Source organism: Mustela nigripes, chromosome 17, assembly GCF_022355385.1.
Source record: "Mustela nigripes isolate SB6536 chromosome 17, MUSNIG.SB6536, whole genome shotgun sequence".
NCBI lineage: Eukaryota > Metazoa > Chordata > Mammalia > Carnivora > Mustelidae > Mustela > Mustela nigripes.
Window position 1 is genome coordinate 24,305,988 of NC_081573.1, and position 26,090 is coordinate 24,332,077.

Consider the following 26,090-nt stretch of genomic DNA (forward strand, 5'->3'; position numbering starts at 1 on the left):
GTGTAGGATAGTCATGCAAGTTATCTACACTGAAAAATCCTTCATTTATAAATATCAATAGGCAATTAAGGATTACCAGCAATTTAAGGAAAATAGAAAGTGTAATAGAGAAGGAACAAGTTAAAACAGGAAGAACAAACATAGTTCAAGAAACACGAAAAAAATAGGGGCGCCTGAGTGACTTAGTTGGCTGAGTGTCCTGTCCAACACTTGGTTTCAGCTCGGGTCATGATGTCAGGGTTGTGGGATCCAGCCCCACATAGGGCTCGGTGCTCAGTGTGGAGTCTGCTTGTTCCACTCCCTCTGTTCCTCCCCTATCCTCTCTCTCTCTAATAAATATATAAATCATAAAAAAAAAAAACCAAGAATAGGATAATCTTAAAACGTTCTAAAGTATACCCTCAGAGAGATCTGATTAAACTTTATATCATTAAGAATAAGATCCTTTTGCAAAAATAGAAAACTCAATCCTAAAATTCATATGGATTCTCAAGTGATCTGAAATAACCAAAAGAATCTTGAAAAACAATGTCAGAAGTCTCACACTTCCTGATTTCAAAACTTACTACACAGCCACAGTAATCAAAAAAGTGTGGTACTGCCATCTGACAGATACATAGACCAAGAGACTAAAATAGCCCAGAAATAAATCCTTGAATATTTGGTCAAATGATTTTCAAAAACAGTGCCAAGATGATTCAAGGAGAAAAAGATAATATTTTCAAGAAGTTGTATTGGGAAAACTGGATATCCACATACAGAAGAAAATATAACGACCCTTATTTTATACCACATGCAAAGATTAATTCAAAATAAATAAATTGAATACCTAAATATTAATGCTAAAACTATAAATTGTTTAGAACAAAAAGAAAGGAAAAGCTTCATAACACTGGACTTAGCAATGATTTCCTGGATATGACACTGAAAATACAGGCAACAAGAGAAAAAACAGACAACTTGGATTTCAACAAAATTGAAAATTTTGTGCATCAAAAGACAGTATCAACAGAATAAAAAAAGGCAATTCATGGAAGGGAAAAATATTTGTAAACATTTATCAAATAAGGGATTAATATCCAGAATAAAAAGGACTTCTACAACTCAATAACAATCCAATTAAAAAATGAGCAAAGAACTTGAATAGACATTTATCCAAAGATGACAGGCAAATAAAAGATGTTCAACATCACTAATCATTAAAGAAATGCAAATTAAAAGGCTCTTATCAAAAGCACATAGAATAAGTGTTGATGAGGATGTGGAAAAATTGGAAACTCTGGGCACTGCTGCTTCTAACTTAAAATGTTGCAGCTACTGTGGAAAACGATACGGCATTATCACATACATAGAAATACCATAACATCCAGCAATTCCACTTCTGGGCATATATACAAAAGAAATGAAAGCGGGAAATTGAATGGATATTTGAACAACCATGTTTATAGCTGCCTTATTCACAATAGCCAAAAGGTGAAAGCAACTCAAGTGTCCATCAATGTATGAATAAACAAAATGTGGAATATATGTACAATGAAATATTAGGAAGTTCTGACACAAGCTACAACATGGATAAAGTCTAAAGACATTATGCTAAAGGAAACAAGTCAGACACAAAAAAAAATAAATGTAGTATGACTCCAAATAGGAACTAACTACACTAGTCAAATTCATAGGTACAGAAAGAATAGTGGTTGTCTTGGAGCAGTGGGGAAGGGGAATGAAGAGATTATTGTTTAATGGGTATAGGGTTTCAGTTTGGGAAGATGAACATAGTCCTGGAGATTAATAGTGGTAATGGTTAGGTACACAATATGAATGTACTTAATGCCACTGAAGTGTACACTTAAAATGATTAAAACAGAGGGTGCCTGGATGGCTCAGTCAGCTAATTCAGCTCAGGTCATGATCCCAGGATCCTGGGATCAAGTCCAACATTGGGCTCCCTGCTCATCAGGTCATCTGCTTCTCCCTCTCCCTCTGCGCCTACCCCCTGCTCTCTCAAATGAATAAATAAAATCTTTAAAATTATTAAAATACGGATAATTTACCACAAAAAATATGAAAAAAACAAGATTCAATGAAAAAAGAAGAAATCAGAAAACAAGATGAACTACTCAAAATTAAAGTGCAAAAGACAAGCTAAATAATGGACACCTCTGAAAGACAGAATTATAGCTCTAGAAAAGGAAATCAATGAAATTTCCTGGAGCCCCAAAAACAACAACAACAAAAAGAGAATAGGTGACACTAACTGAAGAAAAATGAAGGAAAGATCCAAAAAATCTAATATTCATCCATAACATAATTATTATGTACCCAATATTTATTCCCCCCTCTTCATTAAGAACAGAATGTTCTAATCATAAGGGCAATGGGTCTAGCTAAAATACATACATTCACAAAGACCTTCTTGCAATGAAGTGGCCATGGAATTTTGTTCTGGCCAATGACAAGTAAGTGGAATTGGGTAAGATTTCCAACACAACTTTTTTTAAGCTAGAATGTCCCTCTGTCCCTTTGCCGTTCCCTCTTCTTCCTACTGGAATGCGTAAGGAATGCCTAGAGGTACAATAGCTACCTTGTAACAATAAGGATGAAAGCCAAATCTCAGGACAGAAGGAAGAAAGGAAACTAGGTCCTTGATGATACTACTGAATCACTCACTACTCTTGTAGTGCCAACATCATCTTTCTTCACTAAATAGTGAAAAAAAAAACCCACAAACTATCTGTCCAATCCAGTGTCTGTCTCTGTGGATGGTAATCCTGATATATCATCCAACAAGTATGCAATCAGGATGCCCGAAGGAAGAGAAAAGAGAATGGGGAAGAAAGAAATAATGGGTAAAAACTGCTCTAAAGATTTGAGCCCTCAGATGGAAAGGAAGAATGAGAATGACATTTAAATGTGAGTATAGGGGGGCGCCTGGGTGGCTTGGTTGGGTAAGTGGCTGCCTTTGGCTTGAGTCATGATCTCAGGGTCCTGGGACTGAGCCCCGCATCGGGCTCCTTGCTCGGCGGACAGCCTGCTTCTCCCTATCTCTCTGCCTGCTGCTCTGTCTACTTATGTTCTCTCTCCATCTCTCTAATAAATAAACAAAATCTTTAAATAATTAATTAATGTTATGTATGTATGTGAGTAGTGAGTAATGAATGTATGTGAGTACAGGGCTCCCAGGTGGCTCAGTTGATTAAGTGTCCAACTTGGTTTTGGCTCAGGTCATGATCTCAGGGTTGTGAGATCTAGCCCCACAAGAGTACCCATGCTCAGGGAGGAGTCTGCTTGGGATTGTTTCTTTCCCTCCACCCCTGCCTCCCCCCAAACTTGCATGTGTGCACGCACACTCTCTCTTTAAAATAAATAAATAAACAAACAAATAAATGTGAGTACACAGTAAAGGCCTTCCACACAATGGAAAACAGGAAATGTATCACCACATACTTTCTATGAAAAAAATTTTTCCCAGGTCTGAAGAAACTTTCTGGAAAATTTATTTCAGAAATAAAAACACATGAGTTAAAGAAAAAATGGTACTGAAGAAAAATAGGATTATCCTAAGAGTATGAAGGAAGGAAATCTGAGTATAACAGCTATGCACCAGACCTCAAATCAGTCAGTTTTAATCAGAAGAAGTCAGAAGATTCCACAAAAAAAGTCTTAAAAATGAATATACTCATCATTATATAAACTACATGATCAAAAACATAAAAGTACAGGCACAGAGGTAAATAAAGGTATGCATTCTTCCACCAAAGGCAAAAAAAAAAAAGCCTAAAGCCATGTCCCACATATGAATGTATAGCAATTTTAAGTGATTAGTGTTTTCTGAAATAATAAAATTAAACCTTTATTGCCAAGTAATTCAGAATTAATGTTTAATCACTGGGTTTAAAATACTACTGACAACTGGCAATAATCATTTCACTTTTTTCTCTTAACTAAAAGTGAGTATGTCATTTATAGACTTCTTGGCTTATTTATCAGCCTTTCCTTGTTAACTTATCTTAGACAATAATTTGAAAAGTAAGTTTAGATTTAATTTTTTTATGCTTTTTTCCTTCCCCCAATTAAAAATGAGGAGGTTTGGGGCGCCTGGGTGGCTCAGCAGGTTAAGGCCTCTGCCTTCGGCTCGGGTCATGCTCCCAGGGTCCTGGGATCGAGCCCCGCATCAGGCTCTCCGCTCAGCGGGGAGCCTGCTTCCTCCTCTCTCTCTGCCTGCCTCTCGGCCTACTCATTATCTCTATCTGTCAAATAAATAAATAAAATCCTTAAAAAAAAATAAAAATGAGGGCGCCTGGGTGGCTCAGTGGGTTAAGTCACTGCCTTTGGCTCGGGTCATGATCTCGGGGTCCTGGGATCAGGTCCCGCATCGGGCTCTCTGCTCGGCAAGGAGCCTGCTTCCTCCTCTCTCTCTGCCTACTTGTGATCTCTCTCTCTGTCAAATAAATAAATAAATAAATCTAAAAAAAAAAAGAAAAGAAAAGAAAAAAAAGAAAGGATGCGCCCTCCGGCTGCAAGGCGTGCAGTTTGAAAAAAAAAAAAAATGAGTAGGTTGTTACTTATCTGACTAAACTTAATCTAAAACTTATATCCATTGAGAAACATACAGTTAAATACTAATAAGCTATTGAATTTCTTACTGTTTTAAATCTTTTTTTCTTACCTTTAGAGGAAGTCTTTTATAAACTAGTATGTCATTTAGAATTTCAGCTTACTTTCTCTTTATAGTTTTTATAATTAAAATTTTAGAAGGAAAAACGTATACCCATAATTATTAAACACAAAATGGCAGCCTTGATATCACAAAACACCTGGCATAGCCATCAGAAAAAGACAAATTTAGGGATGCCTGGGTGCTGGGTGACTGAGTTGGTTAAGCATCCAATTCTTGATTTTGGCTCAGGTCATGATCTCAGGCTGGTGAGACTGAACCCACCAGCAGAGGAGGCGAACTCTGTGCTCAGCAGGGAGTCTGCTTGTCCCTCTCCCTTTGCTCATCCCCCGACTCTCTCTCAGATAAATAAATAAATAAATAAACAAAATCATTTTTGAAAAAGAAAAGTCAAATTTAAACAGTTGGAACAAAGCAGAGTTTGTTCTCATCAAAAACTGTTTCTGTCAGAATTTGGTGACTGATCAAATATTTGAATAGTGCTCAGGTTTGGTCTATAGTATGGATACTCTCAATTTTAGGAAACACAGTATTTCCTTTAATCCCTTTTTAATTTTATATTTTATCTTTTTAAAGATTTTATTTTCAAGTAATCTCTACAAGCAAAGTGGGACTCAAACTTACAACCCCAAGAACAAAAGTCATGTGCTCCACTGAATGAGCCAGCTAGGAGCCCCTTCTTCAATCTCTTTTTAAAGAAACTGCTTCAAATTGACAGTTTAGAACTTAATCTCAAGGCTATTTTTTAAACACTTAGGCAAACACTCAATTTAGAAATGAAATCCTGCATGAACAAGACAGTCAATTTTTAAAAATTCATCTCCATTTAATACTGGCCCCCCAAAGACAGTAAAAGAAACAACACATACCTAGCTCATTTGGCAAGTTGCCAAAGAATTAATAATTGCCTTGAAGTTCTAGGGCTCCTACAAAACACTGAGCATTTAATACAGATTTATTTGTAAAACTCCTTTCTTCCCCTTATCAAAATTAAAAAACTTAAAAATCCTTTAATTTCCATAATAAATTTTATTTAAATTTATTTTGAGCTAGATAAAGTTTATACAGGTCTAGTGTGCTAACTCCCTATTTCTACTGCATTATGAAGATACACAGAACATATTTGAAAAATGTGAGTTTTGAGCAATTCAAGCTTAGGTAAATTTGACTTGACAGCTTATTTTCCTCCTACATGTCACAAAGTTACAAAAGAAATTTCAACCCACTGAAATTTAAAATTATCTTTTATAGCTTTGATTTCACTTTTAAAATAAGTGCAATATGAACTTTACAGATGGCTCCCTTTCTTGTTTTAAATGTTTAATTATGTAAGTAGAAGTCTTCCTTGATTCCTTTGTTACTTAGTGATCTATCCATTTATGCATGTAGAAATAATTTTGTGGGGTCTTAAAAGCAAATGGAAAATAGAATGAACGTATGATACAGCAATTCTAATTTGGGTATTTATCCAAAGAAAATGAAAACACTAACTCAAAAAAATATACATATCCTATGTTCATTGCAGCATTATTTACAATAGCCAAAATATGGAAACAACTTAAATGTCTGCTGATGGATGAATGGATAAAGGTAATGTGGAGTTTTATTCTATAAAACTGAAACCTTGCCATTTTTGAAAACGTGGATAGACCGTGAGGGCATTATGTTAAGTGATATGTCAGACAAAGAAAGATTAAATACCATATGATTTCATTTATATGTGGAATCTTAAAAAACAAACTAGAGCTCATAAGTAACAGAGAACAGATTGGTGGTTGCCAGAGGTGAGGGTTGGAGGGAGAGGAGGAGGTGAAATGGGTAAAGGGAGTCCAAAAGTACAAAATTCTAATTATAAAATTAATAAGTCATGATTGTGTAAATACAGCATGGTGACTATAGTTACTAATACTGTACTGCATATTTGAAAGTTGCTAAGAGTAAATTTTTAAAGTTCTCTTTACAAGAAAAAAAATGTTGTAAAACAAAAATGATTTCATGTAAGTGCTGTTTTATACTTTTCCTTAAATTAATTCTTCCTTAAATTAACTTTAGAGATTTCTCCATGTCAGTACGTAAAAATCTGCATCATTCTAATTAGCACATACTGTTGTTCCCTAAAAGATGTACCCTACTTAATCATTCCCCTACTGATGATATTTGGTTTAACTTTCTACTACTATAAACAGTGTTGCTTATAAATCCTAATAAATATTTCCTGTGTATTAAAAACAGTTGTATCTTGAGGATACATACTTGTTGACAAAATGTCTAGATTCTAGGTTTTGTGCATTTAAAACTTTTAACAACTACAGTCAGAGTGTTCTGCAAAAAAGTTATGCTGATTTACAACTTCACCACTAGTATGAGACTTCGGATTCTGCCATACTCATAAAAGCACTTGGAAATCCTTTAATTTTTGTCAGAATATGGGTAAAAAGAAAGGTATTTTAATTAAACTGCATTTCCTTATTAGGGAAGTTCATTATCTTTCCAAATATATATTATCCATCTTCATTTCTCTTTATAAGTTCTCTAATTAAAACATTAGTTCTGGATCCCACTGACAATGTTCAAGTACTTAATATAACCACAGAGATATTAAAAATTATGTACTCAATCTCCAACATACTACAAACTATCCAAGGCAAATCATACTTTTAAAAAATTTAATTGTAGAAATGAATATTTTTTTAAAGATTTTTATTCATTTATTTGACAGAGAGATCACAAGTAGGCAAAGAGGCAGACAGAGAGAAGGAGAAGCAGGCACCCTGCTGAGCAGAGAGCCCGATGCAGGGCTCGATCCCAGGACCCTGAGATCATGACCTGAGCCGAAGGCAGAGGCTTAACCCACTGAGCCACCCAGGCTCCCTAGAAATGAGTATTTGAGTACATATAACATACTAAACTTTGTTTACACTAGCGATATTCATCTGCATATCATTTGGACTTCAATCCTCTAAGGCTTACATTATAAACCTATCTTATACTCAAGTAAATAGCAGCTGCTCACAGAGGTTAATTAACTTGTTAGAGAGGAAAAAAACTGGAATCTGAATCTGAACCCAAGGTTTCCAACCCCCATGTCTGTACTATCCCAAACTGTTCTCCAGGCTTTGAATACTCTTAACCCTTCTTAAAACTCTTCCCTCCTTTAGTTTCTATGGCACAGTCTACTCCTGATGTTCCTCCATCCTTTTAAACTATTTTTTCTGTTTCTTTCCTGGTTCCTCTTCCTCTTCCAGGGAATTTCTAGGCTTTAATGTCTCATCTTTAAGGTCGCAAGACCATGCTCAGTAAACAACAGAACCTGAGGAAATTCTAAATATAAAATAATAATGAACTGCTTCTTACTCATCACTATGTAATACCCCTCTTCATTGGCTGTTCTCCTACAGCTGACATGTACATGTACATCTTCTCAGTTGACCTAAACTCCCTATCAACCTCCACCCTTTAAGACTGGAGTTTGCCAGAGTTTAGTTGCTGAACTTTCCTTCCTACCCTACCAACCCTCTGGGCACAAGCTCATCCATTTCTATGAGATCAACTACTATCTATTCACTGACGGCTCAAAAGATTTATCTACAGTTGAGGCTATTCTCTGAGCATCAGACTATATGCCTAACTGGGGGGGGGGGGGGGAAATCCACATGGATGATATTTCCTAACCACATCCCAAAACTTAATTCTTCATCTTTCCCTCTTCCTTTTTGTATTTCCTTTCTAACCAGTAATCCAAGTCATTGGGGATAATTGTAAAATTCTTCCCTCTGGTTCAAGTGATTCTGATTCCTTAATACTTGCAGCATCTGGGGCACCTGGGTGGCTCAGTGGTTTAAGCCGCTGCCTTCGGCTCAGGTCATGATCTCGGGGTCCTGGGATCGAGTCCCACATCGGGCTCTCTGCTCGGCGGGGAGCCTGCTTCTCTCTCTCTCTCTCTCTCTCTCTGCCAGCCTCTCTACCTACCTGTAATCTCTCTCTCTGTCAAATAAATAAATAAAATCTTTAAAAAAAAAAAAAAAAATACTTGCAGCATCTGTCCCTTCTCTCTGTCTTTGTTGGGTTTCTTCTTTACCTCGTTTCTCACCTGAATCATTGGTATATAGAAGGAGCTTGAAAATATTTACTGAGTAAGAAAATAAACACATTTGTCCTGCTAAGGACAAGAACCGTGTCTTACTCATTTTGGAGACCCAGAGCTGAGCCACCCAGATATTTACTGAATGATCATTCAGGGTTCTCATACCTGAATCAAACACTTAGGGAATAAGACCCAGAAATCCATTTTTAACAAGCTCTCTGATTCCTATCTAGTTAATCCAGCCAAGTCTTTATTTTCATGATGAAAGGGAACAAACTCAAAGACAGAAACGGAATTAAATAACTTCTTGCCACTTCTATACAGACGTAGGATAAAGAGACCTCTCACAGACATGAATATAATTTTTGAATCATCTGCTACTATAACCTAAGCACTCTCTAACTCAGCATTCTCACTTAGTTAACATACTGCAATAGCCCACTTCTATCTTGTACACCCAATAAACTATTCTCTAGACAGCAGCCAAAACAGAATTTCTTTTTTTTTTTTTAAAGTTTTTAATTTATTTATTTGACAGAGAGAGATCACAGGTAGGCAGAGAGGCAGGCAGAGAGTGAGAGGAAGAAGCAGGCTCCCCGCTGAGCAGAGAGCCCGATGTGGGACTCGATCCCAGGACCCTGAGATCATGACCCGAGCCGAAGGCAGCGGCTTAACCCACTGAGCCACCCAGGCGCCCCAAAACAGAATTTCTAAAAGACAGATCAGAGCATGCTACTTTCTCCTCACCCCATTCCACATTCTAGGAATAGTTTGTCCTCATATTTTAAGAAGAAAACCCAAAACTTCTTACTCTGGTTTATAAAGCCCTATACAATCTGGCCTCTGCCTTTCCCTCTGGCCTCATCACCCTCACCCCCCTGCTCTTACTGTCTACACTGCAACCACACAGGCATTTTAGTTCCTAAAATACACCAAACTTTTTCCAGCCCTAACATTTTTGCATTTGCTATTTCATCTGTTGAGGATGTTCTTCTCCTTGATCTTATCATGGGTAGCCCCTTGTTTCAATTCAGCCTCAGTTTAAATGTCCCTTCTCAGAGAGGCCTTCTCCAACCACTTAATCAAAAGTAGCCTTCCAGTCACAGGCTAGGACAACAATCTATTTTAATTTCCTACAAGGCATTTATCACAAGCTGGTATTCTCCCTGTTTATTTGTTTATTGCCTATCTCATGCCCACAGACTGTAAGCTCCATAACAGTAGTGAACCTGCCTTGACAGTAGATTCATTCATTCCTTTATGCTCAAGGCTTGAACAGTGCCTAGCATGCAGCAGATACTCAAAATTTATTTGTACTCAATCTACTCTTATTTGGAGATCATCACTATTCTGATTTTATCTAAGGATAAATAACAAAATTTCATGTTTCTGAATTTCAAAATTTAATCCATCGAATAAATAAATTTGTCTACATTAACCGGAAAGCAAAATTCAAAAAAAAAATTTTTTAGATATTCTAAATCAGATAATTATAAAAAAAAACAATATGTCTAAAAATTACATTCACATTAAATCAAGTCATATTTTTCCAGCCACTAGTTTAGGTCATTATAAAGTTTACTAGCACTGAGGAGGATAAAACCAAATGTCCATCAACCACTGAATGGATAAACAAATTGTGGTATATCCATATAAAGAACACTACTAAGCAGTAAAAAGGAATTAATTTTTACTGATATACACAAAGATATGGCTAAATCTTAAATTATGCTCAATGAAAGAAGCCAGGCCAAAAAAAAAAAAAAAGAGAGAGAGAGTACAAACTATATGATTCTATTTATATATAAAGTTCTAGAAATAATGACAGAAAGCACCTCAGTGGTTATCTGGGGGTGGGAGTATCCAGGAGAGAATAACAATGGGGAACTAGAAAACTTTCGGGAATGATAAACATTATTCATTATCTTGATTGTGGTGACTGGTATAATCATGGGACAAAACCTATCAAGCTGCATATTTTAAATACGTGCAATATATTGAATGTCAATTATACCTTAATTTAAAATCTTTTATTTTTAGAAATCAGATCAGATCACTCCCTCACTTAAAACCCTTCAATGACTTTTCATCCTCCAATAATAAAAAACAGAAAATTTGCTTTAAGTTTTATCATTATAAGGGAGTTAACATTTAAATGGAATGAAGAGCAAACTAATGTCATAAACTGGTTACCAACAGCTAATAAAAACCAAAGGCATACTTCAATAAGTTTTAATTTTTAAATTTAAAAAAGATTTAAATAATATATTCACAAAAATTCATTTTATACTTCTAAATCAAAAAGCTAAATATGTGGTAAACTCTCACAATTACCTGTAGAAGGTGGTGATTTCTCTGGGTGTTTTGCATTTAAAAGTTTTCTGCTAATAAATATATAACCACAGGGACACGATTTACATGCAACAGGAACCTGTATAAAAATAAGAAAAAGTGTATTATTATTATTTTTCTTTTAAACTTTTCAGTGTTTATGTAGTCTTCTGAATTGAGTGATAAATTACCAAAGCATGAATCATAGACTTATTTAAACACCACTTCCTTAATCAAATTGAGACTGGTATTGTGTCTTGTACATCTTCACATTCTCCTAATGCTTTACAATACCATGTATATAGAAAATGCATGATAGGGGCACCTGGGTGGCTCATGGGTTAAGCCTCTGCCTTCGGCTCAGGTCATGATCTCAGGGTCCTGGGATCAAGCCCTGCATCTGGCTCTCTGCTCAGCAGGAAGCCTGCTTCCCCCGCCCCTCTCTCTCTGCCTGCCTCTCTGCCTACCTGTGATCTGTCAAATAAATAAATACAATCTTTAAAAAAAAAAGGAAAAGAAAATGAATGATAAACATGTGCTGATGGGAAAACAATAACAGAATCAGAACAAGGGAAACTATGTGGGAAAAAGGTAGTATTTCCTAAAATATCTGTTTGATAGCAGTTTATTAGCACCAACTGGAAAAGGGAACGTGGCTGGAAAGTAATTAAAGTAATTCCAGAATAAAAATGAAGACCCAACCGGAAAAGTGAGGATGGAAATAGAGAAAAGGTAGATGGGCCAGACATTTCAAAAGGGGAGAATACTTCCACTATTTTCCCAAAAAGAACAAAAGCATTAATTTGAAAGATATATGCACCTTTAGATTTATTGCAGCATTATTTATAATAGCCATGATATGGAAGCAACCCAAGTGTCCATCCATAGATAAATGGATGAAGATGTGAAACACACACACACACACAGAAATATTACTCAGACATAAAAAAAGAATGAACTTTTGCCAGTTGCAACAACATGGACAGATCTAGAAAATATTATGCTAAGTGAAGTATGTCAGAAAATGACAAATATGAAATTATGAAATCTAAAAAACTTATGTATGAAATCTAAAAAACAAAACTAATGAACAAACAAACAAAAGCAGAAAACAGACCCATAAATATAGAGAACAAACTGATGGCCCCTTGTTGCGGGGGGGAGTTAGGGGAACAGGCAAAATGAGTGAAGGGAGTGGGAGGTATAGGTTCCTAATTTTAGAATAAGTAAGTCACTGGGTTGAAAAGTATAGCATAGAAAATACAGTCAATGGTACTGGAGTAGCCTTGTATGGAGACAGATGGTAGCTACATTTATCGTGAGCATAGCATAACCTACCTATAGGACTGTCAAAACACTATGTGGTACACTTGGAACTAATGTATGCCAACTATACTTTCCTTAAAAAAAATTTTTTTAAGGGAAAATACTGAAAATTACTCTAGTTCTAATAGGAAAGGACAATTACCACTAACAAATTAGAGAGGACAAATTAGCACTAACAAAAAAAGAATAGTTTACAACAACTACTTTGTGGGACAAAAGTACAGCACAAACAGAAGAGAATATAGGAGGAGTCAAGATCAAGGATCTTTTAGTCTCAGCTCCAGAAAGGACATTGGATAAAACTTAAGCTTTTCAAACTCCTGTTTCTAAATGTGTACATTACAAGTAGCTCCTTTCTCTATTTCAAGTCTATGATTTTTCAAAAGCCAAATGTCACTAAAAATCATTTTTAAAATGTTTTGATTTCTCCACAATCATTTCACTCATTTAACTTTAATGATCCTTGAAATCAAGACACATGAAAAACCAGAAATTAATCTCAACAAAAAGTACTCACAAAATAATTTATGGTCAGAAAATTGCAATTCATCTTTTAAGATAAATTCCATTTGCCCACTGTTCTGCTTGTGTAAAAGTTTAGTTACAATTATAAAGCTTTTTATCCAGGATCACCTGTGTGGCTCAGTCTGTTAAGTGGCTGACTCCTGATTTTGGCTCTGGTCATGATCTTGGGGTCCTGGCATTGAGCCCTTTGTAGGGCTCCATAATCCGTGGGCAGTCTGCTGAAGGATTCTCCCTCCCTCTTCCCTGACCTCAGTGCACGCTCTCTCTCTAAACTAACTAACTAAATAAATAATAGTAATAATAATAAAGCTTTTTATCCATGTATGTAAAGAATGCTTCAGAGTCTGAAATATAAATACTTGATCTTATTAAGCTAAATTAATATTTTGGCATAATTCTTTTTCTTTTCATAAAAACACTGAACAAAGGATCTCTAGTTTGCATTTAAGAAAAATAACAATGACTCATAAAAATAATCAAACTCCAGATAGGTCAAATAGCAAGCTTTATAAAAAATTTGATGAGATTCTTTCATGCCAGGACAGAAAATGAAATGTTACATTTTTTAATACTGTAAAATGTACCCAAAATAGATGTTTGTCATTTTAAAAATTTCACATCTTCATAGAAACTAAACTCGAAGGTACTGACTCATTTCCTTTATACTTACACACATTATTAAGGACATTCACTGTAATATAAATTGTTTTAAATTACTGTTATCCAAAAAACACAGAGTCATGATGTTCTTATTCAAAAGATCCTTTGCTAATTTGCAAGCATTTTCTTCCAGCTACTAAAAATGAACAAATTTAAATTTAGGTCTCTGTATTATACACAAGAAAAATACATCAACACATATCCTAAATTAACAGAGGGCTGCACTTAGGTATCTCAGACATGTACATATGGCTTTGGGATGAAAGAATGCACAAACACTAATTGATAAGCTGATTTTCACTCCTTAGAGAGTGTTTTATGATCAAGAAACATTTACGTGCCTGAGCTGAGTCACCCAAATAAAATTTTAAAATGGAAAACTCCTTCTCTCAATCCCAACTCTGAAAAAAATACAACCAACCGCATCACAATCCAAATCCTAGAAAAAGAAATATTAAATAGAGTAGACTTCAGTAATATTAATCTCTTCACAGTATAATTTGGTTTCAAACAAAAAAAACCCTACATCTCCTTCAAATTTCAGTTGTAATGCCAACAATGATACTAACAAACGTTCTAATTCTATACTCTCAGTGTTTTGAAATAGGGGGGAAAAAAAAACCCAAGGTTTTGTTTATTGATGACTTATTAATAGTTCATCAATTTATTCCTTGAAAAGTACATTCAGGTTGTTTTTATGTTTACAAGTAAAACAGCTAAAAACAAGTAAAAGGTTAAAAAAAAAAAAGGGTTAAGGAAAAAGTGCAAGAAACCAGATCCTGGTCTTACATTGTTTCACTGATTCTTAAAAAAGTTTAAAATAACCACATTATAGAGAACTCATTTACATTCTTGCTGCTAAGACAATCAAAGTGACCTACAGTAGACATATTTGCTACATAACACATAAAATTTCCTATAAATGGAAAGAAAAAGCTGCTCTATTTTTAAAAAAAATTAAGGCAAAAGCAGAAACATACACAAAAGATACAAGGAAACTAACAAGAATCTTGAATATTACTACACACAAAATGGTTCAGTAATTTGAGCTACTGCATGTGAAACCTCTCGAAAATGAAAAGTATTGTGGTTTAGATGTTTCAGAATGGTATTTTCAACAGAGACATGTAAAGGAGATGTTATAAAACAACTGAAAATCTAGTTCTTTCTTGTTTGCTGATCTCTGTACCTGTTTTTAAATCTACACACACAGATACAGAACATATGTAAATCTATTCAAGTGGTGCAATCTTCTCAAAATTTAAAGATTTTACATACCCTTTTATGTTTATAAACTATTCCTAAATTCTATACTAATATTCATCAAACAACTTAGAATACCAGTAATCTAATGATGTTTAAAAAATGACTTCTGGATTATAATTATTTTTAAGATTTTATTTATTTAGGGGTGCCTGGGTGGCTCAGTGGGTGAAGGCTCTACCTTCAGCTCAGGTCATGATCTCAGGGTCCTGGGATTGAGCCCCGCATCAGGCTCTCGGCTCAGCAGGGAGCCTGTTTCCCTTCCTCTCTCTCTCTGCCTGCCTCTCTGCCTACTTGTGATCGCTGTCAAATAAATAAATAAAATCTTTTAAAAAAAATATTTATTTATTTAATTGACACAGAGAGAGACAGCAAGAGAGGGAACACAAGCAAGGGGAGTGGGAGAGGGAGAAGCAGGCTTCCAGATGAGCAGGGAGCCCGATGTGGGGCTCCATCCCAGGACCCTGGAATCATGACCAGAGCCGAAGGCAGATGCTTAATGACTGAGCCACCCAGGTGCCCCTATAATTTGTTTTCTTTTTTATAACTACAAAGAAGCTTGTACTCTCCAATAATTATAAGTAAAAATTAATCTTTTATTTCCTTCAAACCAGTCACTTTTAGTAAAAGATATATCAATTTTAAGAATCACCAAAAGTTTTAGGGATGCCTGGGTGGCTCAGTTGGTTCAGCCACTGCCTTAGCTCAGGTCATGATCCCAGGGTCCTGGGATGGAGTCCCACATTGCACTAGTTGCTCAGCAGGGAGCCCGCTTCTCTCTCTGCTTCTGCCTGCCACTCTGCATGCTTGTGCTCTCTCTGACAAATACATAAATAAAAATCTTAGAAAAAAAAAAAAAGAGGGTCGCCTGGGTGGCTCTCTGCCTTCAGCTCAGGTGATGATCCCAGGGTCCTGGGATCAAGCCCCACAACAGGCTCTCTGCTCAGCAGGGAGCCTGCTCCCTCCTCTCTCTCTGCCTGTCTCTCTGCCTACTTATGATCTGTCAAACAAATAAATAAAATCTTTAAAAAAAAAAAAAAAAAGAATCGCCAAAAGTTTTAATTAGCCCTTATATTCTCTTAAATATTTACAATAAAGAACAAAACCAACATTCAAAATTATGTAGCAGCTTCCCCCCTTCCCAAAAAATTCATATGTTTAAGTCTTAACCCCCAATATCAAGGTATTTGGAGGTTAGATAATCAGATTTAAAGTCATGGTGGTGGGGCCCCTCGTGATGGGATTAGTGGCCTTATAAGAAGGGAACCAGAAAGCTCTCTCTTTGCCAGATCTTGGACTTCCAGCCTCCAGAACTGTGAGAAAATAAGTTGCTATTGTTTGAGCCAGTTAACCTATGGTATTTTGTTATGGCAGCTGAGGGAAAGGGAGGATATATTGTGTGCGTATAACAAAATTAATGTATGTTTATAAACAAACTGCTGATCACATTTTGTTGTACAATTACAGGGACTCCTAAGAAGTTTATTGTCCTTTCCTTTTTCTTTAACCAGGATATTAAAAACAGGTTACTTTTTCCAAAAGATTAGTTTATGCCAAGTAAAACAAGGTCAAGGTTTGCAGTAACTTATGCCCTACAGACACTGGAATACATAAAGCATAACATGTCAACCTTATACTTCAGCACAGTTAATTGGAACAAATGGAAATGATTTAAATATTGATACAATGTCCTGCAAAGAGACTTAAATTAGGAAGTCCATTTTTCTTAGAATTTAACAAATTTAGTTTATGTGGTAAACTAAGTCAAATGGTAAGAATGGAAGTTTAACTCTACTTTGGAAAACATAACTAAATTGTTTTTTTACTGCATATTCAATAAACTCAGAACATCAATAAACTCTAATTCTCCTTGCACAATCTTCCTTCTTTGAATTTCTACCATGCCCATAAAAGATACTGAATAAAACATGTAACATTTTCGTTTACAAGATTTGATCAAGGTACAAGATTGCTCTTAAAGAATGTTCCGACATCAGCATGCTATTTTTAAAAAAGTCTCCAGCCATTTCAAATTACTCCTGATTTAAAAAAAAAAAAAAAAAAAAAAAAAAATTAAGGGGGAGGAGAGAAGTATTCATTTGGAGAAAATTCTCTTAGTAGAAAAGAAAAAAATAAGGGCCTTCGGATGGTTTTAATTCAGTTTTAACTCAGTAGGTTGTAAGGAACGTCCATTATTCCAGTAAAGAATGAGGCATGCATAAAACTAAGAAACTGTAAAATGAGATTTTGAAATTACAACTATGACACTATTAATTTTGTGTAGAAAGGAGTCATTTAAATTTCATGAAACTACATATAAATTTTTTAAAAGATCATGAAGCAGAAACGCCAAATTTTTAACAGCGGATACGGTGGCGGGTGCGGGAAGTGAAGAGAGCCCAGAAGGAAAGGGCTTCAATGGGGGCGTTATTCAATAATGTTCCACAAAAACAATGTAAAGATCCACGATTATTTCCATCAGAAATATAAGAAATATATTTAGGAGGGAAAACGTCCAAATTCACTTAAACTTCAAATCATTGATTGCGGCCCCTTTTGTCACATTTAAGCGTCCGCCCCGGTCGCGGTGGAACAGTTTTGGGGTTCACAGTATACATCTGATGGGAACAAAGCAACCCTGCGTGGCAGGAGGGGCGTTCGGAGCCTGGAGCCTGGAGCCTGGACTCGGGAGTCGGGCACACCGGGCATTCTCGTCGCGGCAGATGGGGACTGAAGGGGCCGTGCTCGTCCACTTAGGCCACTGTCCCCACACTCCCGCCGCTGTCACCCAGAGCCGGCCAGGCGACTCTGGGAGGCTCCGGACAGGGCGCCCGGTCCGCTCCCGACAAACCCACGCCTCCCTCCCGCGCCACGGGCTGCAGGACACACACAGTTGCCCGGCTAACGCCTCCAGGTGGGGACCAGCCACTGCAACCCCGGGAGTCCCCCTGGCATCCCCTCGGCTCAGCCCGGCCTCCCAGCATGGACACCGAGCCCACGGGCCAGACCACCCGGCGAGGCGGCCTCTCCACAGCCAACCGCCGCCGACAACGGCCGCCTGCCCGCGCTCCCGCCCCGCCGGCCCCCGGGTCCGGCCCCCGGCGCCCACCTGTTGGTCGCACTCGGGGCACGATTTGGTGGCCATCTTCACTTTCTTGGCTCTAGTTGCAGACATGCTCTTCTCCAGCGGCGGCGGCGGCGGCTGTGGCAGTGGCTGTGGCGGCAGCAGCTCCGGCTCCTCCGGCTCCTCCCCTCGTATCTCAGCAGCCCAGCCTCCACCCGCCCGGTCCCCGCGGGCCAGACCGAGGATTGAACGGGAGCGCGCGCGTGTGCGCGAGCCCGGGCGGAGCTTGAGAGCAGCGGGGGCGGGGCAAGGCGTCCGCCCGCCGCGGCCACGGGCCTCTCGCGCCTGCTCCGCGGGACCGCGAAGCGTGCTCCCACCGGGACCGCGAAGCGTGCTCCCACCGGCACCGCGAAGCGCGCTCCCACGGGCGCCGCTCAGGTCCTCGAGAGCGTCCGGATTCTCACGAGAGACCTCCTGAACCGTCCGGCGGCTATAACCGTCCGGTTATGGCCACGCCTTCTCACGGCCCCGCGGACGGCGTGGGGGCGTGGTTAGGGCGGGACTCCGCCGTAACAGGCGTCGGGTTTGACCAACGAATGCACAGGAGGGCGGGCCTGGTGCGGGGCCCGCCCTCTCCCCGGGAGGAAGGAGAACGTGAGTGAAAAGAGGTGGAAGGGAAAGTGCTTACACAGGTCCTGGCATTTAATACACTAAAATAAATGTTAGCAACTCTAATCGCTGAGGAATTGTAATAGACACCTGCTGAGTCTGCCATTACCAAGCCCTAGACTCGACACTAAGACGTAAAATTCAACGTTAAGTCAAATATTTATTGAAGAAAGGTCAATACTGCCAGACAAATATAAATACTAGGAAATGCCCGCCCTCACAAAATATCCAGACTACTGTAGTACATGGCCTAACTAGAATACAGCAGAACTGGATTGTTGATGGGAGGAGTAAATCGTTTGACTATTTAGAGCTATATATAAAAATTTACAATCCTCAGGATGCCTGGGTGGCTCAGTCGGTTAAGCAGCTGCCTTTGGCTCAGGTCATGATCCCAGGGTCCTGGCATCAAGCCCCACATCGGACTCCTTGCTGGGCGGGAACCTGCTTCTCCCTCACCCTCTCCCTCTGCTTGCTTGCCTGCCTGCCAATCCCCCTGCTTGTGCTCTCACTCACTTTCTCTCTCTTTCTCTCTCTCTCTGTGTCAAATAAATAAAATCTTAAGAAAAAAAAATTTACAATCCTCTTGGTCTTTGACCTAGCCTTATAATCTAGCAATTCCGCTCTTAAGAATCTGTGCAAAAGATATTTTCCACCTGTACTCAAATCCATTTGTGCAAAGATGATGTGCTTTGTGGCACTGCTTGTCAGAGCAAAATGAGAAACACCCCAGATGTCCAACAACAAATTGCTTGAGCAAGTTAAGATATGCATACAACAGAATATTCCTGCAACTCTTTAAAGAATGAAATAGGTCTATGTGAACTGATACAGTGATCTCCAAAATACAGTTAATTGGAAAAACAAGGCATAGAACTCCCTTAAGATTGTGCAAAAATAATGCAAAAATGTATTTATACTTGCATATGCATTAAGAAACTGGAGAAAAGGAACTGGGGGACAGGCGTAGGAGGGAGAATTATTTTTCATTCCATATCCTTTTGTTTTATTTTATTTTTCTACGAGGTAAACCTAGTATGGCCTTTTCCCCCATAAAGGGATAAGGATTTGAACACAACTACTGAGGTACTGAGGAAGCCAGCAGACCCACCGTTGAAGAAGGAGTTAGTTGTCCTAGAAAGCTTTGTAGAAAAGTTGTCACAAAAGCTGAATCCCTAAGGATGTCAACTGGTGTTCTTAATCAAAAGTGAAGCTGTACTGGGCAGATGGGACAGTAAGCAAAGGCAGAGAGGTCAGCAATTTGGTGTTGTGTAACACCAAAACCAGAGCAAAGAGTTAAGGCTGGGGAAGTGGGCCATATCTAGTTATGCAGGTTTTTGCTACCATGGGAAGAAGTTCAAGCCTCATCTTGAGGGCAATGGGGGAAGTTAGGGAGTAATGGGATTCGATTTGAATTTGAGAATGACTGGTCCTGCAAAATACATCAAGTATCAGACCTGAGGAAAGAAAGGTCAGGGGCACCAGGATATCTCAATCAGTTAAGCGGCTGCTTTCAACTTGGGTCATGATCCCAGAATCCTGGGATGATGCCCCATATCCCACTCCCTAATCAGCGGGAAGTCTGCTTCTCCCTCTCCCTCTTTGCCCCTCCCCCTGCCGTGCGCGTGTGCGCGCTCACACACACACACACTCTCTCTCTCCCTCTCTCTCTCTCTCAAATAAATGAAATAAATATAATGAAATATATATATAATGAAATCTTAAAGAAAAAGTAGGTAAAGGAGGAGAGGGGAGGGATTAAAAAAAAGAATGAAGTCCATAGTATTAGAGCTTGAGGAGCCATTTTGCTGGGGAGGGAGTGATCAGAGATATTTCCAGCATGACTCTGAAGTTTCTACGGCAAAGGACTGGAGGAATAGAAGTAACAGTGGAAGGTAGTGCTGCAGCTTTCCAAGAATGGTGTGGAGCATAAATCAGAAATCTAAGTCCTGCCATCCAGACCCTGAGGCGTTTTCTGAAAGTTTCATTTGAATTGGTCCATTTTCTGGAAATTTCCTCAAAAGGCCACTTGGCTGGGGTAGGTGTTAAGGAAGAGGTCTTTTTTTTTTTTTTTTTTTTTAATTTATTTGACAGACAGAGATGACAAGTAGGCAGAGAGGCAGGCAGAGAAAGAGGAGGAAGCAGGCTCCCCTCAGAGCAGAGAGCCTGATGTGGGGCTCGATCCCAGGACTCTGGGATCATGACCTGAGCCGAAGGCAGAGGCTTTAACCCACTTAGCCACCCAGGCACCCAAGGAAGAGGTCTTTAACTTTATGGGGTTTCTGAAATGGTTCATGTGCCAGAGACTGAGAGTTGGTTGATGTAAACTTCATCTAGGTCCCCCTTTCTCTCTAGCCACCTTCTAGCTAAGACTAGAAGATCATGGCCATGATCACATATGTGGTGTTATCTCTGGCCTATTAGATATAAACCTGTCTGCTGAGTAGGATTTTTTAGAAAGGTTCTGAGTTCTTGATAAAAATGAACGGATTAATGTAAAAAAAAACTTTGTCTTTTGCCTTTTGCACTTTTTGTGCTTTGCCTTTCACACTTTTTCTTACTATCTGTGGAGTAATGAACATGAGACCCTAAAGGTACAGAAGCCATCTTATGACATGAGACAATGAGGTGTTGTGCTAGTTAGTTATCTACTGTTATGTAACAAATTACACCAAAACGTGGTGGCTTAAAACAGCAAACACTTATTATCCCACTTTCTGTGGGTCAGAAATCCAGGTGTGGTTCTGCAGTCTCACCTGAATGCTCAGCTAGGGGGGATCCACTTCTAAGCTTACTCTTTTGATTGTTGGCACGCCCCACTGTCCCTCATCACATCCACATAGTCTCTTCACAACATGGCAATTGTAAGTTGTCTCACAATATGACAATTTGGCTTTCCCTAGAAAAAAGAATGAGAAAGGGGCACCTGGGTGGCTCAGTGGGTTAAGCCTCTGCCTTCAGCTGAGGTCATGATCTCAGGGTCCTGGGATGGAGCTCCACATCCAGCTCTCTGCTCAGCAGGGAGCCTGCTTCCCCCCCTCTCTCTGCCTGTTTCTCTGTCTACTTGTGAACTCTCACTGTCAAATAAATAAATAAAATCTAAAAAAAAAGAATGAGAAAGAACGTGCATGAAAGAAGCCACATTCTTTTTATAACTTAATCTCAGAAGTGGCATCCCCTTACTTCTGCTATATTCCATTAGAAGCTAGAGGTACCTAGGTGGCTCAGACAGTTAAGTGCCCAACTTTTGATTTTGGCTTAGGTCTTTGATCCCCCCGCCCCCCACGGGAGTCAGGCTCCCTGCTCTGCAGGAAGTCTGCTTGAGGATTTCCTTCCCTCTGCCTTGACACACCTCCTTGCACGCATACACTTGCATGCTCTCAAATAAATCTTGTTTTGTTTTTTTAAAAGATTTTATGTACTTATCTGACAGAAAGAGACCGAGAGATCACAAGTAGGCAGAAAGGGAGGGGGAAACAAGGTTCCCTGCTGAGCAGAGAACTTGAAGCAGGGCTCAATCCCAGGACCCCAAGATCATGACCTGAGCCGAAGGAAGAGGCTTAACCCAGTGAGCCACTCAGGTGCCCTAAAAAAAATCTTAAAAAAAAAAAAAAAAAAAAGCTAGTCACCCAGCCCACACTCAGAGGAGATCACACAAGGGCAAGAATACCAAGAGGCAGGGCTGTCTACCCCAGATGCCATGCATGGAACTATGATCAATCCACTAAGGATGAACAAAAAGCTAGGAAGTGGGGCGCCTGGGTGGCTCAGTAGGTTAAAGCCTCTGCCTTCGGCTCAGGTCATGATCCCAGGGTCCTGGGATCGAGTCCCGCATTGGGCTCTGTGCTCAACAGGGAACCTGCTTCTCTCTCTCTCTCTCTCCCTGCCTCTCTGCCTACTTGTGATCTCTGTCAAATAAATAAATAAAATCTTAAAAAAAAAAAAAAGGCTAGGAAGTGCCTGGGTCCCTGACTGCATTGTTAAGTAACTACCCCAGTTATGGCCTGTCTCCCTAGAATCCTTATAATGTGAAAGAGGGAAAATAGTTCAAAATAAGACACAGCTCCACCCCCACCAGAAGAGAGAAGAAGAATAACATCAAATGTTGGGGGGAAGAGGGTATAAAATGGTGTAATCTCTTTGGGAAAAGGTCTAGAAAACTAAATATACACATAGCCTATGACCCGGTATTGACAATCTTAGGTATTTATCCAAGAGAAATGAAAACAAATGTCCACAAAAAAACTTGTGCAAGAATATTCACAACAGCTTTATTTATAATAAGCTCAAACTGTGAAAAAAATGCCACAAATGTTTCAAACAGGTAAACAGAAAAATTGTTATATTCATTTCATGGAATACTAGTCAACTTTTAAAAGGAATGAAATATTGGTATATACAACAAAATGGATTAATTTCAAAAACATGATACTTAGTTAAAGAAGCCTTACACAAAAGAGCACATACTATACAATTCCATTTATGTGCACTTCTAGAACAGCCAAAACTATTTCATGGTAGAAATAAATCAGAGCAGTGTTTGCCTTTAGGGATAAGAGTGGGGATAAAATGAAAAGGTATGAAAGAACGTTCTGGGCTGACAGTAATAATCTATATCTTCATAGGGGTTTGTGTTACACAAATATTTGCATTTATCAAAACATACTAAACAGTACAATTAAGATTTGGACATTTTATCGAATTTAAATTTACAAGAACAAGAGCCTGAAGGCAATATTGGACTCTAGGTAATGACAGGTATGCTGAAGTATTTAGGGTGAAATGTGCTAATGTCTACTACTTTACATTACAATTCATATTTTAAAAAGGATAGTTACATGAGTAGATAAGTGATAAAGCAGAGTAAAATGTCAAATGGTACAATCTAGGTGATTGGCATATAGGTGTTTACTGTAAAATTTGGGTATTTTGTATGTCTGAAAATTTTTGTAAGTTACAGTAAACAAAATCTACTTATTTAAGCCACTGCTCGTTAGGTTTTCAATGATCTGCTATCAACATATTCCTTACTTAAACTGATACCAAAACAAGGGTTTTCTACAAAGTGGATGAGACTGGCCCTAACACTTATTCATTCATTTAACAAACATTTATTAGGTACTTACCATGTGCTGGACATTGTGCTCTTGATAGGGGTATGACCTTGTGAGCAAAAAAGTCCCCACTATTGTGAATTTTATAATCTAGCACAGAAGATGACAAACACATACTATCACACAAATAAACATATAACTACTGTGATTATAGTTATGAAGGAACCATCCTGGAGTCCTAAGGCCATGACAAGGGGACCTGACATACAGTATGGTGGGGTAATCAGGTAAGACGTCCTGGAGGAAATGTGTGTGACAGGCAGTTAATGACATGAAGACCAGTAAGCAGCATGAACAAATTAACTGAGGTCAAAGGAAGTGAAAGGAGGCTACTGCGTCAAAGGCACCAACAGAAAGAGGAAGACAGAGTCCAACACACTGACAGGTCCTAGAAGAGTCCACTTTCCACTGGGCTTTGGACGCTATCTCTGTGCCCAAGATCTTTCATGCATACCATTAAAGTGGCTATAGGTGCTCTAGTCTCACTTAAGCAATTAGATCAAGGCAGGAAGTTCTTTAATAACAGCTATTATGTATATAATAAACCAAAATTCAAAATCACTTTTTTGTTTTGTTTTTAAGTAAACTCTACCCCAGTATGGGGCTCTAACTCATTACAATAAGATCAAGAGTTGCATGCTTGACTGACTGAGCCAGCCAAATTCCCCTGAAAGCCACTACTTACTCCTTTTTTTGGTTGATGTTAATTTATTTACTTGACAGACAGAGATCACAAGTAGGCAGAGAGGCAGAAGGGCAGAGAGAGAGGGAAGCAGGCTCCCCGCGGAGCAGAGAGCCTGACTTGGGGCTCCATCCCAGGACCCTAGGATCATGACCTGCCAAAAACAGAGCTTAACTCACTGAGCCACCCAGGAGCCCTGCCACTTCTTATTCCTTTTGCAATCAGGACCCAAGCTACCTCAGGGACAAGGTGGGAAGATAAGATATAGAAACCTCCACCTCCACTCCTTTCTTTCGACACTCAACCAAGGAGCTTTTGAAAGCTTTGTTTTTGGAGCACTAAGAAGGTATTTACTATCTCACATAACCAAAATACACTAATAGTAGTTCAGGTACAACTCAATCCGTGTGTTTGCTCACAATGAACAAGGGTTCATTTCTGCCTCTCAAGTCTATACCCCTTTTTGGAGGGGGTAAGGATAATTGATAGGATAATTCAACATCCTATAACTAACTGCTCCTTTCCCTCTCTCATCACATTTCACTGGTTCTTCTTGGAAGAAACCACTCATTTGGAGTGAACAGGGATATCTGCTTTTTTTTTTTTAATATTTTATTTATTTATTTGACAGAGATCACAAGTAGGGAGAGAGGCAGGCAGAGAGAGAGAGAGAGAAGCAGGCTCCCTGCTGAGCAGAGAGCCTGATGCAGGACTCGATCCCAGGACCCTGGGATCATGACCCAAGCTGAAGGCAGAAGCTTTAACCCACTGAGCCACCCAGGGGCCCCACTGCTGACTATTTTAAACGAAAGTCCATCATCCAGCTCTGGAAGTCTAACGAGAGGTCTGAGAAGTGAGGGAAGGATGGATGGCCACAAAGCAACTACTACCCAAAGTAACTATACACCACCACTTTCTTCCACATTGGCCAACCTTATGTGACCATTTGACATCACCCTTGTGCTTGCTGACTTTCATATAAAGTCCTTCCCACACCTCTAGTTTTAGCCTCGCTACCCTATCAGTCTGACCTAAGTCTCAGGCTTCATTCTTGATTCATTCTTCATTCTTGAGAAGGAATTCACAACAACATTGACAGATTCCTTGACAACCCAAGGATGGAGCAGTAAAATCAGCAGGTGACTCCAGACCAGGGCACCGAACCAGGGGAGTAAATTAGAGCTGAAAGACAAAAACACTCTGCTCACAAAGCCTTGTGTCATAGTACTTGGGCTGCTTCTACCCAAAGGAAGGGACATCTTTTTTTTTTTTTTTAATTTGCAATAATGCATCCCATGGTCTTTAATTCTTTGGCTCACAGTCAAATTCTACTTTAGGGGATTTCCATTCCATCTTTCCCTCCATTCCTTGTCCTCCCTCCTTCCCTCTATGTCTCTCAAGTAAAATCCATTCCAGATGCCTTTTCCTCACCTCTTAGCTTTTAGGATTCCTTAGCTATCCGTCACAGATTAGACACAGTAGATCATCAGAAGGGAGAGAAGCAGGAAGAGAACCATCCCAATATCTTTACCCCAACTTAATCCATGAATGCCAGAAGTAACTACATCTAGCTACATAATCATAAAAAGGCCCTTAATAGGGGCGCCTGGGTGGCTCAGTGGTTTGGGCTGCTGCCTTCGGCTCGGGTCATGATCTCAGGGTCCTGGGATCGAGCCCCACATCGGGCTCTCTGCTCC

General features: G+C 39.0%; 1 protein-coding gene across 2 annotated transcripts in view; it reads right to left on the minus strand.

Annotated features, from left to right (window-relative positions):
- LOC132006112 (UPF0547 protein C16orf87) overlaps window positions 1-18,437 on the minus strand; it is a 31,606-nt gene extending 13,169 nt beyond the window's left edge. For both annotated transcript variants that reach the window (XM_059383793.1, XM_059383792.1), the window contains exons 1-2: window positions 17,974-18,437; window positions 11,094-11,190 (exon numbers count right to left, since the gene is read on the minus strand). In XM_059383793.1, coding sequence (XP_059239776.1) covers window positions 11,094-11,190; window positions 17,974-18,039 — 163 coding nt within the window. In that variant the 5' untranslated portion in view covers window positions 18,040-18,437. The remainder of the gene's footprint in view (window positions 1-11,093; window positions 11,191-17,973) is intronic.
- Window positions 18,438-26,090: the final 7,653 nt, after the last annotated feature.